The sequence below is a fragment of the Pristis pectinata genome, chromosome 8, assembly GCF_009764475.1.
Source record: "Pristis pectinata isolate sPriPec2 chromosome 8, sPriPec2.1.pri, whole genome shotgun sequence".
In the NCBI taxonomy this organism is placed as follows: domain Eukaryota; kingdom Metazoa; phylum Chordata; class Chondrichthyes; order Rhinopristiformes; family Pristidae; genus Pristis; species Pristis pectinata.
Genome location: NC_067412.1, coordinates 15,868,047 through 15,889,998, shown reverse-complemented (window position 1 = coordinate 15,889,998; position 21,952 = coordinate 15,868,047). Strand labels below are relative to the sequence as shown.

Genomic DNA, 21,952 nt, shown 5'->3' with positions numbered 1-21,952 from the left:
AAGAAACAATGGCCAGAGTGTAATGCTGATATTCCACCTGATTCCATGGGTATTTTACCTGGTGCATTCTGTTAAAAAGTCTTCTATAGAGACCTATTTGGAATGCCTTTCACTTCTGACTGTGGAAAAGTAGTTTTTCATTGAGTAAAGTAAGTCCAAAAACTCTAGTATGTTCCCATTTCCCTGAAGATGAGCATGTGGAGCATTTTATCAGGCAAATACGGTGTGTACAATAAAACTTGCTGGGCTAGAAATTCTGAAACCCATGGAAATATGTATTAACATATCCCTGCATTTAAAATAATATCTTCCAGGGTAGCGGGGGTGGGGCTTTAACTCTCCAACAGGCCTTAATCCTCTCATTGCAATTTTGCCACCTGACCCGCTCTCTTTCTTCACTGAATATACGTGCTTCAGCGTTTCATTAGTGATGTCAGACTTGCATTGCAAGCTGAATGACATCATTGCTTTGCTTCCAAGGGCTTCTGTCTATAGGTCTGATATTTGTACCGAAGCCAACAATTCGATTTTTTTTTTATTTTTATGCAATAGGTTTCATTATCTTTTATTTTTTCACTTCCTTTCATTCATATAATGTGTTGGAAACACTTCATGATTGAATTTCTAGGTTTCTGCAATTGAAAGCTCAAAGTGCCGATTGGAAATATTAAGAAGCTGCAGCATGTTTTTGAATATGTGAGATTTAATGAAAAGCTTCAGGTAACTAATCAGATTTTCATTTAGATAGTGACCTTCATAGCCCCTGGTCATCCCAAAGCATTTTGCAGCCAATGCAGCATGTATTTTGAATGTTGCACTGCTGTAATATAAGAAATGCAGCAGCCAATTTTTGCACAGCTAGGCCCTGCAAATAGCAATATGAGGTTTTTTTAATGATGTTGAAGGAGGAATAAATGTTGGTCAGATTCCAAGGATAACTTGTCTGTTCTCTCCTTCAAAATACATCCAGTTGATGGGGGCCTCGATTTAATACCTTTTCTGAAAAATGATACCTGATGCAGGGCAACAGGCCTTCCATAGTGCATGAACGGCTTTGTTTTTTTTATTATATATTTTGCATCTCTGGTGCCGAGGTAGGTGGTCTGTAACTTAAATGTTGTATACTTTGGTATAAATATTTACTAACTCTTGATGCTTGAGATAAATCTAATGGATTTGATTGATGGATCTTATTTAGAGAGATGGTTGAATGCAACTGAAAATCAGTTGGAAGTCAGAAACAGTTGCTGAATTGAAGAATATACATGAAAATAATCTGGAAACATTTTGGGTTATGATGCAGATTTCCACTTTAATCTGGAGGCCTCAATTCTTGCATTTTTGACATAAAAATTGAGAGTCACGAACACTAAAGGTGCTCTAACCTTTTCACTGTGACCTTTGCCTGTGCTCGGGTTAGATCTTCAGCGGGGCTGCATGTAGTATCAAGTAATGGGAATCTAAAACTAGGGGGCATAGGTTTAGGGTGAGAGGGAAAAGATTTAAAAGAGACCTGAGGGGCAGCATTTTCACACAAGAGGGTAGTGAGTATATGGAATGAACTGCCAGAGGAAGTGTTTGAGGCAGGTACAATTGTATCATTTAAAAAGTGCTTGGATGGGTACATAATCGGCTATTGTGTCATTGGTGGCAAGGAAAGGCTATAGTGATTGGTGTGCTCACTCCTTCTCCAACATCCCGCCCCCCCCCCCCCCCACCACAGATGGAGTACGCAGATGGACTCTTTTGTAGTGGTACTGATAAACATAGCTTACACAGGAACAGGATTTCACTCCCCTGTTCAGGTTTGCTTGTGCATTTGAGACCCACCTATTTCCTACTCATTATTCAGTGTTTCAGTTGTGAAGTCCAATGTTGTTGTCCACTTGGCGGACTCTGTGCTTAAGTGCATCATTAACAGAGAGAACTACAATAGAACAAAAAAGTAATATAAGAAGCAGAAGTAGGCCATTTGGCCTCTTGTGTCTATGTTGCCATTCATTTAAAATCATGGCTGATTTTCTTTTTTACCTCAGTGCCACTTCCCTGCATTTAACTATACATCACTTGAATCTCTTACTATCTAAAAGTCTATAGGTCTCTATCTAAATTTACTCTGACTGAGCCTCCACAGCCGTCTTGGGTAGAGAATCTAAAGGTTCACTACCTCTGGGTGAAATGATTTCTTTTCATCTTTGTCCTGAATGGCTGACCCCTTATAATGAGACCATTGTCTCCCCTGGTTGTAGACATTTCAGCTACGTCTACTCTGTATCTACTTTGCCAAGCTCCTTGAGAACTTTGTATGTTTTGATGAGATCACCTCTCATCCTTCTAAACTTCAGAGAGTTTGGCTCTAGTTTGCTAATTCTCCCAGTTCCATGAATCAATCTGGTGAACCTTTGCTGCACTCTTTATCACAAATATATCCTTCCTTGGATAGGCCTGTGCACTATATTCTGGGTTTGGTCTCACCAATGCTCTTTATAATTGGGGCAAAGCATTGCTACTGTTGTACTCAAATCCTCCTGCACTAAAGACCAATATACCTTTGTGGCTTCCTAATTGCTTGCTGAAACTACATGTTAATTTTCAGTCATTCCTAGAGAGACATGGGTATCCCTAAACATCAACACCTTTCATTCTCTTCCTGCTTAAAAAATTGTCTACCTTTCTAGTTTTTCTTCCAAGGTAGATGATCTCCTTGATTTTTCACATTGTATTCCATTTGCTATTACCACACCCACACAACACTGATGTCTGCGACACCTCATTTGTCACAACCTTGCAGCATAAAATTCACCTGTCTCCCTACTTTTTTTGTTTGTCTATTAACAGTCCTCTATCCACACCAATATATTACCCTACATTATGTGTTTTTAATTTTGTTTAATAATCTTGTGTGGCATTTTATTGAAGGCCCTTTTGAAAGTTCAAATGCATCATGACAACTGGTTTGCCTGTATCTATTCTGCTAGTCACAAACTTGACTCTCACAGTTTGCAAAATGTGAGTTCCCATTCATAAATCCACATTGACCCTGCATATTCCTTTTTCTCCCCAGAGTGTCCTGTTACCAGTTCAATATTAACATATTTCAATAGAACGTACCCTTTTTAATGGATTCCAATAGAATATACCACTGCACACATTTTAGAGATTATTTGTCTTTCCTTGATTAAATTGTCTTCTGGTGTATAAAAGAATCTTTTCAACATGCAGTAGAATTTCTCGTATCTGGTATGTTAACTTGAAGGTCAGTTTAAAAAAGATAAGATAATCTGGATGCAACTTCTGGTACCCTGGCGGAGTTTCCACAGACCGGCTGTTGCCACTTTTTTCTTTTAAAACCTTTACAGGCATGAAATGGAAATTTGAATTAAACAGTCAGATTGTCATCTGAAATTCCTGCAGTATTTTTCAGGTCATATTTGAGAGGACATTGCCCCGAATTTGCAATGGGAATAACACTGCTGTTAGTGCTTAATGTTGCAACTGGATTTTAAAAATAAACTGTTAGCGATGTCTGTAACACATACGTGGACAATTAAACAATGTCCTGAAGTTGCTGTCAGTGATTTCCTTGTTTTCCACAGGGTGCATTGTTGTATCCTTATCCAGGCCATTTGAGTAGAAGCTGTGAACTGGGGAAGTTTTTATGACTGCTGGCAAAACTGTAAAAATAAAGTCCTCTGAAAAGGTCAAACCTGTGTTGATTGATCTGCGACTGAGTTTTTAAACTGCATTCTAAGCCACAACTGCTGGTTATAAAAATGTTTGTGCTGGCAAATCTCAGATAATCCCTTTGCTTCCACAGATGCTGCTTGCCCTGCTGAGTTCTTCCAGCAGTTTGTTTTTTGCTCCAGATTCCAGCATCTGCAGTCTCTTGTGTCTCCTCTGATAATTAATTTGAAATTCTATTGAAGTATTCATCCTCTGAGTTTATCAGACGTGTTACAGTGGCACATTCCACTGCATGTCAAGAGTTAAGGGTACACGTGATTAATGTGTACAGAAGAGGGTACATTTTCACCTAGGCTTTTAAAATAAAATTAATATTTTATTATTTTTAAGGTTTGTTTGTGACATTTTAGTTTCTATTTTAATTTTGTGCATGTCCCTATCTATATTTTGCATGCCATCCTTTTTAGGCAGATTGAGGATGACTTGTTTCCATTCCATTTTGTGGGTTCTGAGGTGTGGTTCCGATGGACTCTTCAACAGGTGGGTCAGGAGGTGCTTAACAGGACAGGTGAGTGGGTAGTTTGGGAAGTGGTGTGCTGCTTTTGGCATTTACACTGGTCACCTTTGTGCTCCTGATGAATGGACTTGAGGTTCTCAAAGCCGTCCTGAAGGCCTCTTCTCCGCTTTGAATGGTCATGAAGCAGGGATTCCCATGAGTCAATGGGGACGTTATGCTTCTTTACAGAGGCTTTGAGAGCATCCTTGAATCATTTCCTTTTTCTGCCATGAACTTTGTTGCCATGATGGCGCTTGGAGAAGAGTGCTTGTTGTGGGAGTCTGGTGTTGGGCATGTAGATGACACAGTCCACCCATTGGAGCTGACCAAATGTAATTAGACCCTCAGTGCTATAGGTGTTGTCCCTGGAGATGCTAATGCCACCAGTTCACTTGTTCTGCCGATGGATTTGTGGATTTTGTGGACGGATCACCTTCAGTATCCTTTCCATGCTTTGTGCTGCTTGCTGTAGGTAGTCATATGAATTGGAAGCAGGAGTAGGCCACTTGACCACTCAAGCCTGCTCCTCCATTTGATAAGATCATGGCTAACCTCAGCTCCACATTCCCATCATTTATCTATCTTCCTCTACCTTAAATGTTAAAAGACCCCACTCCACCACTCTTTGAAGAGGAGGGTTCCGAAGACATTCAACCACCTGAGAGAATTCCACCTCATTTCTATCTTAACTGGTGATCTCTCATCTCCCACAAGAGGGAACAACATCTCCATATCCATCCTGTCACATTCCCTCTGGTCTTGTATGCTTCAGTCAAGTCCCCTCTTGCTCTTCTAAACTCCAGTGTACGTAAGCTTAGTCTGTCCATCTTTCCCACAGAGCATGAGCTTTGTACTGGGTTTGAGGTCTTGGTCTTCAAACCCTGTTTTTCTCGGCCAAAGGCTGTGCCTGCACATTGAAAGCAATGGTGAATATCATTCTTAGTGTCTGCCGACATTAAAAGGTAGCTCCTAAGAGATGCAAAATAGTTCATGTTTTCCAGGGTCTTGTCATGGACCGTTATTGACAAAGAGCAGTGATGTACAGAAGGTTGGTTGAGGACCTTTGTTATGTAGATGTTAGAGTCAGGCACTTTCCCATTTATGGGTCAGTGAATGAGTTAATGATGACTTGGTGTTCAGCTTCTTAATGTGCATGTACAGAAGCATTCTCTGTATTTTAGATCGATGTCTGATATTGAGTGACTTTGTTTCTGGAGTGGAGGTGATATATGTTGAACTTTTCTATTTCTATGTAAATTAGCTACATTCCAGTGGGATGGTTGTTTTAGGTGCAGCATTGCAGTGAGAAAGACTGAGAAAAGTGTTGAGGCATAGTTCAGTTTTGCTTGAGAACAGTCTGCAGTGAGATTGGGTCTATTTTGGATCCACAGGTTAAATCACAGCTTGAGTGCCATTATGTAACGAACGTAAGATGAATCTCTTCAGGCAGCCAAATTTGAGAAAGGTGCCCTACGTATTTAAATATTTAAAATGATAGTTTAAAAATTAGCTTTTTATGTGTTAGAATATTCTTCAAAATGATTGATAGCTCGGACTGCTTGTTGACGACATTGTTCCTGGATGCCAGAGATCCCCAAGAGCTGATCCCAGATTAAAACTGAAACCAGGAAAGGGAAAATCCATGCCACAGAGATTGCCAAATCATTGTCGATAGTGAGCAACATTAGCTTGCCACTGATTGCAGAATTTGTGCTTGTGGTGCAGAGGTATTGGGCCAGTGGAAAGGAGATAAGTTGTGGTTAATTTCTAATATCGTCTTTTGTGTTGTTCATTCTTTAGAAGAATATTTTATAATTCTCTGATAATGTAGGTAATTGCTTCTTTATCCATCCTAAAGTTAGATGTGTCATGGATTGACAATGTTTTCAGAATGTCTGAGTCATGGTCAGTTGCCATGCTGTCGTTATAGATCACATGGTCACCCCAGCAACCAGCTTAACGACCCTATGATGAGCAGCTTGCATGCAGAATGGTATCTGAGTTGGGGCACAGACTGCCGTGACTGCGTGGGTTTCCTCCCACATTCCAAAGACGTACGGGTTAGGAAGTCGTGGGCATGCTATGTTGACGCTGGAAGCGTGGAGACACTTGCGGGCTGCTCCCAGAACGTTCCACACAAAAGATCCATTTCACTATGTGTTTCGATGTACATGTGACTAATAAAGATATCTTAATTGATGGTTAGCAACAGATTTTACTGATTTGCATTTCTCCTCCTTGTCAAGAATTTCTGCAGTAGTACTTATTGCAAGTAAAACATTCTGATTAAAAGAATATTTGCGGTGTTTATTCAAAACATCATCCATGAATGAAGCATTCTTTCCAAAAATTTATCATCCTGTTTTGAATTATTTTTCCAGTTTTGAGGAAGTTTCTACAGTTAAATATCAATAGGAGTTTAAAATGTTATCATGAGTTAAATTTTGATTTGTGTTAGGTTTTGAAATCCATGTTGGAATTGAACCTAGAATCAGAAATTGTTATACCAGAGCATTTGGGATTGTGGTTGAAATGTCTAGCCACAAGTTATAGTGGTTAGTGACTGTGAAACGTTAATGTCTATTGAGTGACATGATGTATCATGTACGGACACAATTACACAGGACCATTAAAAATAGCAATCTGCATTATTTGCTATATTACAATAACAGCTACAATAACAGCTACACTTAATTGACTATAAAGAGCTTTGGGACAACCTTCACAGGATGAAAGGTGCTGTAGAAATGCAAACATTTTCTCTTTCATTCTGCTGTTTCAATTACTCAACGATGTGGGACAAAACTGAACTGAAATGGTAAGAAACCCTCTTAAGAAATAAAATTGCACTAACAAAATGGATGGTTCCAGTCTGTTCATCTCCCTCTAATTTCCGTGGCCAAAGAAACTCCACTAATAGGAAATCAAAGGTTAGGCATTGTTCCTCCAGGTAACCATAGCTACAAACCTGAGTCTTGTAATCCATTGGTCATAAATGCATTAATCATCAGAGCTTTCAGTTATGTGTTTAATTTAAAATTAACTATTTGAAATACAGAAATAATGGGGAAGAAGTAATCAATAAATAGATTTTGGAAGCTTTTTATCATTCCTTTGCTGCCTTCTGCCAGCATTGTAGGGATGGCCTTTACAGAAATGTCTGAGGCAGCAAGTGCTGCACGAAAATACAATAATTACCTGTAAAACAAATTTGGGGAACTTCACTTTAAATTAAAGTGAGGAGAAAGTGAAGAGAAAAGAGGTTATAAACAAGAGGACATAGGCAATAATTATCCATGCCATTTCTCAAGTCAGAAGAAATGAAATCAGATTTTGCCCTGTGTCACACCAATAAATATTTGTGCCTGAATGGTTAATTGCATTTTTCTTAAACTCTGAGACGGGGTCATTGCAGATCAATTTCCCAGGAGACCTTTTGGAAGTATATGTGAGGATGCCAACTGCAACTGACAGCTGAGAGTCTGCCTCAGGGCACTTGATTGGTTACCATGCTTGAAACTCAATTCTGACATTTAAAAACAGATGTAAAAGCAGATTTCCTTTTAGTCAAATTTACAGGTACATGCAGATTTGTTTTACAATCAATGGTACTTTGAAGTTTAAAACGTGTAGAATTTGGTTAATGGTCCAGAAGTGTGCTCTTTGAAGAGTGTATTGAACTTGGCTTGGCATCAACATAGCACTGCAGAAGCCTCATTGTACTCTGATAACTTGAACAGGAATCCTGGTAAGTTACAGGATGGAAGGGGGTTTGCAGAATCTTTTTCCTTGTAAGATAATCAGCAAGTTTTAAACTCTGCACATAGTTCTGTGTGTCTGAAAATATTATCAATAGCAAATGTTTCAATTGTGTGACTAATTAGAACATTGATATTTTGGGAGGGAAAATGGTGAATTTAAACATATCCTCCATTGAAGGGCAGTGGCCAATGAGAGTAAAAGCAGATGCACTCTTGGCTGAACTATACTCGGGTTGTGAAAAGTCAAACGTGACCAATGCCAGCAGCACTCTATCCAACTTGTTTCACTATTGGAGAGAGCTGCACCACACTATGGATACCCCAAAGCATTATAGATGGAACTTTCTAAGGCATCGTGGCATTCAGTTGATTGGCACTTGATCCCCCATCCTAAATGTTCACTTCCTCCACCACAAGTGTGGTTATGGCCACAGGGAGTACCATTACAAAATGTGCTACTTCAGTTTCCCAAAGCTTTTGCAAAAGCACTTCCCAACCTATGAGCTCTCCTACTTAGGAGGACAAGGCCAACAGGCATTTGGGAATGTCATCATGTGCAGGTTCTTCAAGTAGCACACTGGCTTCAGATTCCAACATCTGCATCTCTTATGTCTCCATCCTGTTATGGAAACGTCTTGTTATTCATTCATCATCAGATGTAGGATCATAAACTTGACATCAGTTTTCTGTATAGATATAATGCATTGTGTCTTGGACTAACCTGCCTTTGATACATACAGACCAGGCACTTATTACGTGTAAGCTATGCATTTACATTTTTATTTACTTTCGCTCCTGTGAATCATTTGCATTTGTCAGAAGAAAGTATCAATGACTTAGCATATTGATTTGACTTCAAATATAACAATGGGCAGTAAATTCCATCATAATATTGACTGGTTACAACTAGTATTTGTGAGCTTGGGTCTTTTTAAAATAGGATTAGCGCCCATACATTATATTAAAACAGCAATAGCTTGCAGTTATATGGTACCTGTAAGATAGTAAAATGTCTAAGGTGCTTCACAGGAATGTTATCAAACAAACGAGTTAACAGCAGCTCCATCATCGTTGAATCTGAAGGAGGTCTGGGTGCAAGAGGGGAAGCAGAGTGATTTAGTAAGATAATTCCAGAGTTTACAGCTCAGTAGCTGAACGCTGGAAGAGTCAAAACCAGGAATGTGCAAGGCTCAGAACCGGAGGAATGAAGAGATGAGTAGAGATGGAAAAGATTAGAGTTCAAAAAGGGCTGATGCCAAGGAAGTCTAACCAGAATAGTGGAATAGCAGAGTCTAGAGGTAAATACAGAGTTTCTGATGTAATTTTTGATCTCGATCATATAATGTTTGACTTATGTACATTTCCTTTTCTTATTATAGAAACATTTCATAATTTATGGTGTGTACTGACCTTGCAGATCTGAGTGAATCTTAATACTTGCGTTCATTGTTGTTCCTAAATTTAAGGCAAGTATATTGCAAAAGACAAAAGTAGTGAGTGAATATTGAACATTTTCTTACTCCCCAAACGCCACTAAGGTTTGTCTGTAGCCCTTCCTTTCCATCTAATCTTGTTCCTAAAAGGGCCTCTTTCCTCATCAGTTCTTGGTTATGATTTAAAGTCTGATGCTTTAGGTTGCCTGAATATCAGAGATTAGCTCAATCCTGAACACATATCCCAGTGAGCAGAAAGCCTTTCATACTCATTGGCGTGTTTGTTTACAGCATATATTTACACTTCAGAAGAGACGACATGAAACTTCTGGGTTGTTTTTGTGTAATACATGCTTTTGCTATCTTAAATACCTTGTGCATAGATTGTAAAGAAAATCCCTGAAATTCATCAGACTGACACACAGAAGAACGCTTGTGTTCTGGGAACAAAAGACACTGCATCTCGATGAAACCTAACTGCTGAACTGTTTTATCTTGCGTCACTTGTCTTTTCCAGGTGACAGTCAGCATTCCCAGCAGAGGGTGTCCTGGGAGTTTATTCAATGTGAATATAACAGGGATTAAGAGTAACAGCGAACAAAGACCCCTGGTTTTGCTGGTTGTTTAAGAAAATGGCAGCTGAACACACCTTCATTGTCTGTGTCTGCATTTGGATCCATGTTAGAAGTGCTGCTCTGTGTAATGATGTAATGGCCTTCTGAGAGTTAAAGGGATTGCTATTACGGTGCAGAAGGGTTGGTTTTAGTGTTGAAGTGTGACATTATACAACATGAAATATTAATTTCTTCCTGGAGAGAGTCGTTTGCTAACGTTAATGAGTCCAGTATAGTTGTTCTGTCTCAAGACCTGAAACAAATTTTGAGTTGTTTCAATGCACTGTCTTTAAAAATATCCTGAAAAAAAAACATTATTAATTTCATTTATGCTTAACAGCAGAATTTAACTTTTCCAGTATTACATAGATTAAACTACTTCCTGAGTGGAGCAGGAGGAATTGTTCTTGTACTGTTCTGGGATTGGGGAGAGGATCCATTCCTTCACATTCTCCAAGTTTCTTGGCATTATTTCACAGCCTCTGAGCTATGACCTATTACCTAGGAAAATTCACAGTGGGATGTGCAATAGATTTTCCCAAGGTGTTCACTCTTTGGACGACTCAACATGTTATTTTTGTGATATAACCAGATACCAAATGGATGCTCTAAACTGGGCATCCATGAGCTGCTGTGAGCCATCTGCAGCAACAGAATTGCATTCCATTGTAACCTGTGAAATATGGCCTGGTGTATCCACACACTGCCACTAGGATTCTGTCCCAGGTTCGGAGAAGTGCAGAAAGACTGGGAGCAACACAGGTCATTACCAACAAACAAGGCCCCACTCTGGCATTGGTGCCACATTGCAACTACGTGGAGGCTAAACAACATGAAATAGACTGAGCTAAGAGATTCCAACAGCAACAATCCAATTATAGCTCTGCAGTCTGCTGCATCTTGTTGTGAATGGTGGCAGACAATTAAGCAGCTGAAGAGAAAGTGGGTCCAAGAACATATCCATCTTCAACAATGGCTGGGCCCCTCGTGAAAATAAAAGACAAAGCTGGAAGTTTTATGACTGTGTTTGACCAGAAGTGTTAAAGGGATGATCTATCTTAGCTTTCCCTGAGATCCCCACCAACAAAAGGCCAGTCCTTTGCTAATTTCATACACTCCACTTCATATAAAGTAAGGGCTGAGAGCACTGGATACAGCAAAGGCCATGGGACCAGAAAGAAAACCTGAACACCTGCACTTAAGAATTAGCGATGTCTCTCGCCAAGCTCTTCTGGCGAATTACAACATTAAAAATGTTGAGCAGGTAAGTGCTACCACAAAAAGCATGACAAATCCAGTCTAGCTAATTATCATCTAAACCTTTTGTCATTAGCAAAGTAATGAAAAGTGTTGTCAACGGTGCTATCATTTGGTACTTGCTCACCATTACCTTACTCATCAGTGTCCAGTTAGGGTTTTTTTTTTTGGATCACTTGGTTCTAGATCTCATTCTAGCCTTGGTACAAACACAGAAGAAAGAGCTGAATTCCAGGGGTGAGTTGAGTGACTGCCCTTAATATCAAGGCTGCATTTGACTGAGTGTGCCTTGAAGGTGACTTGGTAAAACTGACTTCAGTGGATGTCTAAGGGAAAAGCTTCTATGGTTGGATTCGTACCTCAAAGGAAGATGGTTGTCTATTGGAGGCCAATCACTCCAGCTCCAGGACATAGTTGCAGGAGTTCATAAGGTCACTGTGTCCTGGGCCCAGCCATCTTCAGCTCTTCATAAGAGTCCTCTTTGTCATGTCAAAAGTACAATTGTTTATTGATGACTATATTATACTCAATTCCTTTTTCAGCTCCTCAGAAACTAAAACGGTCCACGACTGCATGCTGCAAGATTCAGGTATTGACTTCGAGGCAAGTAAAATTTAAGCTGCACAAGTACCGGATAGTGACCTTTTCCAAGTTTTTCTGGCTTTTTCCAGCTTTGACTTCTGCTGTTGATGTTCAATAGCATTACCATTGCTCAGTCCCTTGCTATCAACCTTCTGGGGTGTCACCTTTTGACAAGTCGACTGGACCAGCCGCATAAATATTGTGGCAATAACATCAGGTCGGAGGTTGGGTATCCTCCTGAGTTTTTTTGCGATCTCCAAGGCGCAGCTCAGAAGTGTGATGGAATCCTCTTTGTTTACCTGGATGAGTACAGGTCCTATGATATCATGAAGCTGGATGCCAACTAGGACAAGGCAGCCTGCTTGACTGGCACCCTATACCGCCTAAATGTCCATTCCATCTATCAGCATACCATGGCTGCATTGTGTACTATCTACAAAGTGCATCACAGTTACTCTCCCAGGCTACTCCAACAGCACATTCCAAACCGACAAACTTCCACTGAGAAGGATAAGGGCAGCAGATACATGGAACATCATCGCTTGCACCTTCTCTTCAAAATTGCACACCATCTTGACAATGTATTGACGTTTGTTCATCTTCTGAGGGCTAAGTTTTGGAACCTGATACCCAAAGACTTTGTTGTTCACCAGAATGACTACAGTGGTTCAAGAAAAAACTCGCCACTACCTTTCCAAAGTCAGTTGGACTTGAGCAATGAATATTGGACTTGTCAGTGAAGATTCTGTTGATGCCAGGTATAACACTTCTGATTATCCATTTTCTGGGTGCCAATGTTGCAACCATGAAGTTTTGAAAGATGTTTTATGAATGCAGATTCTTTCTTTGCTTTGCGAGGTCTCACATGGTTTTGTGAAAGAGAGTATTCAGATGGAGAGGAATAAATTGCATGATAGAATGCACTTTGTAACAGTCCATAGAAGAGACAGAGCTAAAATTAAGGCACACGAAATAATGATTTAATTAATCACATTGAATAAGTTTGTAAACATTGTGGGTGTGAGAAAATAGTTTGGATAAGAGAGATTAGTATCAGAGAATGTAAGAGAATCAGAGCTGGAGGATGCCATAATGCCCCTTGAACCTTTTCTAGTATTCAATAATGTTTTGGCTGGTTTCATTTTTCTTTTGGCCTCCATTCTTTTTTTTCTTATCATTTTGATGGACCTGTAATTCTAAAACATAACTTGTCCCCTAGATTTTGATGTAAGTTGGTGCATTTGGGAATAGAGAGTAATACACAGATCTGCAGGTGATACGGGGCTGCAGCTGTAAAGAATTGTGCAGAAGAGAGTGTTTTATTGCACAAGGGCATGGATTAAAGGAATAGATAGCAATATCTCATTGCAAGTCCTTTACTTTCAAGTCCTTTATATAAGCCGTCAGCCCGGAGCAAGTTTTGCACAAGGTTGGAATAGATAATGATGTCCTTAGATACCAGTGAAATTGAATTTTCTTTTTCTCTCGTAGTTGTTTTTGGTCTGTCTGCATTATCTTGGGGATATCAAAATACTCTAATTATTATGGTTCCATGCCACCTTGTTACGTTCTTGAATATATTTGATGGGAATTTGCTTGCACCCTGGGACATTAGTTAGGCTCTCTGCTACATCCTTCAACTCGTAAGTTCTTTGTCCACAAAATTGCTGGAACTATGAGCCGATGATGACAATAAGACAATGAGGATGGTGGGAAAAATAGGCACCTGCTTAACCAGAGAGACTTAAAAAGAAACAAAAGGAAGGGTCAATTGGAGTAAGATCAGGGACAAAATGAAATAAAGGGAAAGGTGGATTGGTTTAAGATAGGAAGGAAAAAAGATGTAACATTTTAAAATCTTTAAGCACAATTCAGTTTTTGAAAGTAATAAGATTCTACAGTTTAAATTGTTCCTTTTCTGCGGTAGACGGTTTGACAGGCAACTGTTGGTGAGTTTAATCTGTAATTAATGCACAGATTCAATGTATTCAAAATATCTTGAATCTGCATGTTATGTTGGTGTTAGGTAAGGAGAGACTGTAAATTAAATGATGGTTGGGCATAGATGTATCAGTTGTGGAGATTCGCAACCTATGTCTCTAAATCTACTGTACTGCTGACCAACTCAAGTTATTAATGGTGTGCATATTTTATGTACTGTCTTTTCCATTAAGAACTGGCCTAATGTAAATGGGATGGCATAATCTTTTATGTTTACATTATTTCAAACTTCAGAGTCTGCCACCGCTGTCAGTATGTCTTGGCTACAAAGATCATGCTCACAGTGTAAGGTTTTGTGGCAGTTCAATGAATATTTAATGGTAACAGTATCCACACACAACCTTTTATAGTTCGATTTAATGGTCATTTATTTGAAAGCAGATATTTCACAGCTACCCTTCATAAAAAAAAAATTGCTAACAGTGCACTTAGAGGTTAGTATAGTCATTGGTATTAATGTATAACCAGATCCAGCATTAAAACAACAGACTTTCTTTGCAAAAATGAATATTTTTGCAGAATTATCAGTTCAGGAAATTACTACAGTGAGCAATTTCTGTGGCTATATATATGGGTACAGTGTGATGCTGTATCATTTTGCCACTTGGGAATGGGATACTAGTTCACCCAAGATTGATGCTATGACCTTAGTTTCCAATGAACCATGTAATTTTACTAGTTAATGCAACAAATGTATTTTTGAGATTGTAGCAATATTTCAATCAATTTCCTCAAAGCTGTGCAGGAATTTGGGGGACCAAAGCTGCAGGAATTGTACAAGTTGGAGGCTGCTATTTATGTGGAGTAGAGGGTCTCTGCATTAACTGCATACTGTATAAATATCTGTTGTCTCCTGTGATGCTAACAAAGTAGCCTGCCAGTACCTACTCTCTGCAGTCATGCATAAAGAATACTTGGCAAAGTATTCATTTGTTTGTGTAGCCCAGCAAGAATTGAGGAAAAAGCTCAGGGTTTGAAATCCATGGGAGTGAATGCAACTTCATTTAACTTGATGTGTACAGTAGATTGTGTTAATCTCTTGTCATAAGCTTTTTATGATGGAAATATCTGATCTTCAGGGCACAATTATGAGGCATTCAGTAATGAATGTTTCTTTTATTGAATGAGCATAGGTACATGTGCTATGGAGGAGTAATGTCAGTGGTAAAAGCCCTCTGTACTATAGAAGGTAATATTGATGCAGTGGGTCTTGGGTGCAATCAATTGTTAGACCATTTCACCATTTAATTGAGTATCACAAGGTCAGAAGTATATTAGGATATAAACACGATGCAATAAGGGGCAGCCTGACTCCAATAATACCTCATTGCTGATGTTCCAACTGTTCTGAAATGTTTTTACACTGCATCATATGCAGTTGCATTATTGAGAATTACCATCTTTTGATATTGGTTGCAAGAAGTTGTGAAATACTAGAATCATCTGTAACTGATTTTATTAAAGCATCACAGAATAATGCAGCACCATGTATGATGGTCCTTGCTGATCTCATGCATGAAATATTCCTTGGGGGTAAAAATGAAAGATATGCACTTAAAAGTAATGATCTTACTCTTTAGAAATAGAAGGCTTAAAGAAAGCTGTAATGATTAATTTGAATATTTCAATTGCACAAATTGAAGTTGAACAAAGTTACATTCACTCCATTAGATTTTAAGCATTAGTTTTCTCCTCAAAGCACTATTTGCTGGAGTAGATGCAGTTGAATTCTGTGTCAAAGTAACCAGCATGTGGCTGCTGGCAGGCTATTTTCAGAGCTTCACAAATGACAGCATGTATTGATGCAATGTCTTTAACTTGTGAAACAACCCAAGGTGCTCCGATAATCAAATAAATCACCAGCTTATGAAATAACTTCATTAGACAAGTAATGAAATTGATTTTAAACAGTATCTTAGAAAGGTCTGAGAGGTTTAGGGAGGGAATTCAGAACCTGAGATTAAGGCAGTTGATGGCAAACCACAAAGTCAAAGGCCAGAAATGAATCACAGATCAACTTTGTCTTTACCTAAAAGTCTTTTCAGATAGGAAGAGCGGCAGGATGCTAATTAAGGAAGTAGTAATTGGGTTTTGTCGGTTTTGCTGTGTGCAATAACATTTTACTTATTTTATGTCAAATTTTCAGTACCCGCAGAGGCTCACTTTTGTCATTTTACAAGTCTGATTGACACTGGGCCTCTTGTGAACGATGAGCTGAGATTCAACCTGCCTGTGCAATACAGCAACCACCAGACCTGGATTTCTCCCTTAAGCCCACTGCTGCATGTTCTATTTACATCATACTTATTTTACAAAAATATAGATATTGTCTCTAATGTGGATAACATTAATGTCAATGATATACATAAGTTACAGCAATAGGAACTATAGGTTTAGCGCATGACTGGCATAATTAATTATTTAGGGTTTGGATAATAAACAGTTTTTATGGTATGCATTTATATATTGCATTGTTTAAAGTGTGGAATTATATTTGCTAATATACTTTTGGTGACTAAACTATATTAAATATATTGAGTATATCTGTCCTGTGAACAAACTCTGACAATAATTGTACAATCAACACGCCCTTCTCCAACTTTCTATCATTTCAGAATTTAAATAGAAATGGAGATAAGTATAATTCTGAATTGTATGCCATTTTTTTAAATTTAAGGCATGTTGTGCCATTTTTTTAAATTTAAGGCATGTTGTGACATTTTGGAAGATGTGTGGACCTTCTGTAATAGTTGTTTCTTTTTAAAAAAAAAAGGTTTGTGCTAACACCATCATAGTTATAAACCGGAAATATTTTAATTGGATGGCTCAGGCCTTTTGTTTATGAATGGTAGTGCAGTTACCATGGGAACATGTGTTATTCAGTTTTTGATTTATAATTTTCTCTAAAAATGTTTTCTTTATTTTAAATATTTGACACATGTCCTTCAAGAAATCTAATGTGTCTTTGGACAAAATAACGTAACCTGAGTATAAAATTCCATTTTGCGCAACAAAGGCTTTGACCATTTGTATGTAGCTTCTCTTATTCACTTTTTTTTTTGTGTGTGCTTATATAGAAATTTATCGAGTTTGAGGATGCTCTGGAACAGGAGAAGAAGGAACTTCAGACACATGTGGAATCTCTGGAGCTGCAGAGTAGACAACTGGAGCTCAAGTCGAAGAACTATGCAGACCAGCGTAAGTTTGAATGTGTTCGCCAAAAGAAGGCTGTATATAAAGGGGTACCTTGCCTTGGCAACTCCAACTTTTATCAATATTTCACATGCTTATAGTTAATCATTCCAAGGCACCTCACAGAAGCATTTATTAAGCAAAGTTTGACAGCAAGCCATTTAAAAAAAAAATTTGGGAAGATGACTAAAAACTTAGCCAACAGGTTAGCTTTTAGGAGTGACTTACGATTAGAGAAGCAGAAAGGTTTAGGGAGGGAATTCCAGAGCTTGTGGCCTTGACAGCTGAAGGCACAAGTTGTTGAGTGAAGGAAATGAGGGAAGTGCAAGAGTTCTTAATTGGAGGAGTGTGGAGATCGTGGAGGATTATAAGGTTGGAGGATGTTGTGGATAGGAAAGAATGAGACTTCGAAGAGATTTGAAAATGAGGAGGAGACTTTAAAATTAGCCAAATTAATATCAGCTGGCATAGGTATATTGGGTCAACAGGACTTGGTGATGGGTTAGAATACTGATAAGAGGTGATGTCATCAGTAAGAAAAGAAATTGTTAGCCATTCATTGCCAGATCTGATTTTATCTCATGTATTATCAGGCTTGTCCCATCTGCTGTAGCCTTGATTCTTGTTACAAACTCCGTTTCATAGCTACAAACTTCCTTAGATGAATTTCAACCACATATATGTGCCAATACTAAATCTACCTATGTATGCCTCCATAACACAACCTGACTATTTTCTAAGCTCACCTGCTAAGTCTCACCCATGTTACTTTGTTTTCACTTTTAACTATTCCAATTGCTTTTGGCATATTTGCATTGCTCTGTCCTCTGTAAAGTTGAGGTCATCTTAACTTGCACTATGACCTGGTCACCATTTACACCTCTGGTTACTGGCCTACATTTTGCTCCTAATTAAGCAATGGCTTGATTTCATCCTTATTTTACAGCCATTCATGACCCTGCAGCTCTTCATCTTTGTGCCTTAATTCATCCATAGAGTCTTCCAAGGCATATGCCTCCAACTCCATCCTTGTGATCATCCCAGTTGCTCCACCACTGGTTTCTTCTGCTGAGACATTAAGCTTTAGAATCCTGTCTCTAATTCCTCTGCACTTCTCTATCTCTCTTTCCCCTTGTTAACACTTAACTGCTTAATCATGCTTTGGGCCATCCTTTTCTAAAATTATCCTTTGAAGTTCAGTTCCAAATTGTGTTGCTCTTGTGAAGCAAATTGGACTGTTTGCTACGTTAAAGATGCTTGACAAATATAGTGTATTGTTTTTGCTGTTGCATTTGTTTTAAGCTGGAGATCTAACCACCCAATTAGTTTTTATTTTAAATTTTTGCCCATTGTAATTTAGTACTAATTGGCATGGGCAGATGAAAATTCACCACCCATTATGACCTTTTATTAAAATTGTTCCTGGCTATGTAATTTCCACTTTGTTAGTATTGTTGCAAATGCTTCTGACTTTACCTTTTTCTCAATAACTCTTCTGTCCTTCATGTCAATGATACAGAGTTCAGTCTCCCTACTCCTTTGCTGATGATTCCACCCTATAGGCATCAACTGCTTCCCTTGAGTCTTCGGTCAAAGCAGTGAAAATCTTGTGATGGATTGCAGCAGGTGCTTGGGTTATGGAGATGGTGGAACTTGTTTTCAAGGATTTTTCCTGAATTTAAAGCAGTGGAGGCCTGAATCCATCACATTATGCAGGTTTTCTGAAAGGAGGCTCATCGTAATGCTCGGTTCATTCTGTAGCCCTAGTGTTCAAAAACGTATTCCTACTATCTTGGAATTGCTGGAAGTATGGATCATTGAAGCTCTTCTGGGCCTTGGAAAATATGGACTGCACTTCTTGTTAATTCTACTTACCATTTGCCTGTAGATGGAAAACCATTGATGAATTTTCTCACTGTCTCGCATAAATTGTTCATTGTTTTGAAAGAAAATACACAAGTGCACAAATTTGGGTGGCATGGTGGCATAGCAGATAATGCTGCTGCTGCCTCAGAGCTCCAGCAACATGTGTTCAATCCTGACCTCTGGTCTTTGTGATCGCTTGGGTTTCCCCCCAGTGTTGCAGTTTCTTCCCACATCCCAAAGATGAGCTGGTAGGTTAATTGGCTAGTGTAAATCTCCTTAGTGTAAGTTAATTGCAAAAGAATCAAGGGGGGGTTGTTGGACATGTGAGAGAGACCAAGTTCCAGGGAACTTAGTCTCTCTCGCATGGAAATAAGAAGGGAATGGAACTGCTGGGATCTGACATGGACCTAATCAGCTGTCTTCTGTCATAACAAATAAGTTCAAACTCTTTGTATTTTTTTCACTCATCATAAGTTTAATTCTTAAAATTCTCTCTTTCTGCATTTCTGGATTTAATTTGACTTTGTTATTCTTTATATCCATTTATATTGAAAGTCTTATTCAGCTGTGTACTATTGTTACAGTTACCAGACTGGAAGAGCGGGAGACAGAGATGAAGAAGGAATATAATGCTTTACATCTGAGACATACTGAGGTAAGTGATCAACAGTCAATATATCCTTATGCAAATACGTTCGTATGAGAGAAGCTGACCCTTGCATAAGTCTGAGGTGGCCATGAATTTCATTGCAGGGTGATCTGAGGGGGAGAATTTGGTATTTTGTAGCAAGATACTTGAGGAATAGTTAAATTGGGAATCTGTCGGATTGCAGGTTATTGTGAGGATGTGACAGTGACTGAGGATTATTTTTGACATTATTATGTCGGAAGAAATGAATGGTGCAACCCCACTATCCCTAAATTGAAGCACTTGGGAATGGAGTTTCAATTTCAATGTTGGGTATATTTTAGTAGGGAAAATTATCTGCCCTATATAGAGCCCATCGATGCGTTTTTTTTGTTCCATTCTTTTCCACAAAATGAAAACTAGGTGGTCAGTCAATAACAGGTGGTCAGTCTGTTCTACCAGATTACCCTTGGGGTGGAAATGAAAAGTTACCCTATTGTTACACAACATATTGTATCTAATTATGCTCAAGGTGATCTTCATACCTGAAAATTATATTCAGTACTGCATCTAATCACAGGATAAGTAGAAATTTAAGTAGTTTTTACTTCAGATTGTAAAGATCTTGCTTTATACTCTGGAATAGGTATAGGTTCATGAAAGCAAATTTGCCACAGAATACTTTGAAAACATTCCCAATATTCCTGGTATTTTGCTGGAGTAAATTTCTGTTCATTCAATGTTCTAAGTTGGATCAGCAGTGAGACACTTAAAAACAGTGGAAGGAGCAGGAGTAATAGTGAACATTCTTCAATTCTTTGTAGGGGTTACTGAGGCAGATTTACATTTTGTGCTCTCTGTATCCTTTTCTGATCATAACTTTACTAGAAATAGGAAATATAATCCTGTATTTTTCTGTAGTCAATGTATGTGTCTTTAATTGCATATGTTCTTTTTGTGCATTCCTTTACATAGGTTTGTATGTTATTTTCCTTTTGATTCAGGTTTGTGAGTACAAGTCATAGTTATTTATTCAGATAGATCTGTGTATAAAGTCATGAAATTGCAGGGTCAGTCTGTTCTTGTAACTGTCAATTTTTCCCAGTCTCCTTTGTTGAGTTTATCACATTCTTGATTCAGAAAGATTGTGTCAATACTCTCACAAGGTTAGAAGCCTGAGAGGCAATTAGATCCCAGGAGGACTTGATGGGGTAGTGCACTCAATTCCACTTACGTTTATGATGTTCTGAAATGTGCTTCTTGGTTGGGGGCTCTTGGACCAAGGGGCATAGCCTCAGGGTAAGATTGAGATGAGAAAGAATTTTTTCCTCTGAGCTGTAGATCTATGGAATACTCTACTCCTGGGAGCTGAGTCATTAAGAATTTACAAAATTGAGGTAGATTTTTGTACAATAGCAGAATCAAGGTTTTTGGTGATCATGAGAGAAAGTGGAGTTGAGACCAAAAATCAGATCAGCCATGGTCTTTCTGAATAGCAGGACTGGCTCATGGGGCTGAATGGTCCTGTTCCTTTTTTTTTATGTTATGATTCCCTCTATCCTTGGTGTCCTGCTTGATTGATAAAATGGTTCATGTTTTGGCTGCTGATTCCATTTACCCAAACCTTTACTCACCAAGGCAGGAGGCATGTGTGAGAAAACTAAAAGCAAAAAAGCTACAGATGCTGACAGTCTGAAATAAAAATTGAAATGCTGTAAATACTCAGCAGATCATCTATGGAGACAGAAACGGTTAATGTTCCAAGGTGACGACATTTCATCTGAATTGAGAAAAGTTAGAAACCAAACATTTATTGCAGAGAAGAGCAAGGGGTGGAGAGAACAAGGGTATTTAAAAAGGCTTCATGGCCCTCAGCCAGCACTGTCATCATGGGTATCATTCATCTTCTCTTGGTCTCAACCTTATCATGGACAATTACTTTTCTCCACCCCTTCCCCTTCTTGTGACTTTACTTCCTTTGAGGACCAGAAAATTCAGTAGGCTGTTCCCTGGACTTGAATTCCAAAGTCTCTATCTAACCTGTGCCCTGGGAGTGTTTGATGGAACAGTGTTGAGGCAGCTTTACACTATCTATTCAAGCTGAGTTTACTCTCCAGGTTTATATTCCCAACACTGGGAGAATGGTGATGTTTATTTGTACTGACTTTAGAAGTGAAAGGCACAGTTGAAAGACAATGTTTTTCATACTGCACCGTAGAGCTGGACCCACCTTCCAGACTGCCATCTTCATGTAATATAGTGTATAGTGCTGCCTTTATGGCCTGTATGCCCTTCAGATGCTTGGAAAAAGTCCTGTGGCATTTATTTTGAAGCAGGACATCTTATTGGTGCAATAGGTAGGGCTGCTGGTTGCCCCA

The 21,952-nt window shown here is 38.8% G+C and overlaps 1 protein-coding gene across 11 annotated transcripts in view; it reads left to right on the top strand.

Annotated features, from left to right (window-relative positions):
- The window catches only part of mapk8ip3 (mitogen-activated protein kinase 8 interacting protein 3), a 138,994-nt gene that overhangs the window by 7,348 nt on the left and 109,694 nt on the right, over nucleotides 1–21,952 (top strand). For all 11 annotated transcript variants that reach the window (XM_052021218.1, XM_052021225.1, XM_052021226.1 and 8 more), the window contains 2 exons: nucleotides 16,966–17,086; nucleotides 19,531–19,601. In XM_052021218.1, the coding sequence (XP_051877178.1) occupies nucleotides 16,966–17,086; nucleotides 19,531–19,601 (192 nt within the window). The remainder of the gene's footprint in view (nucleotides 1–16,965; nucleotides 17,087–19,530; nucleotides 19,602–21,952) is intronic.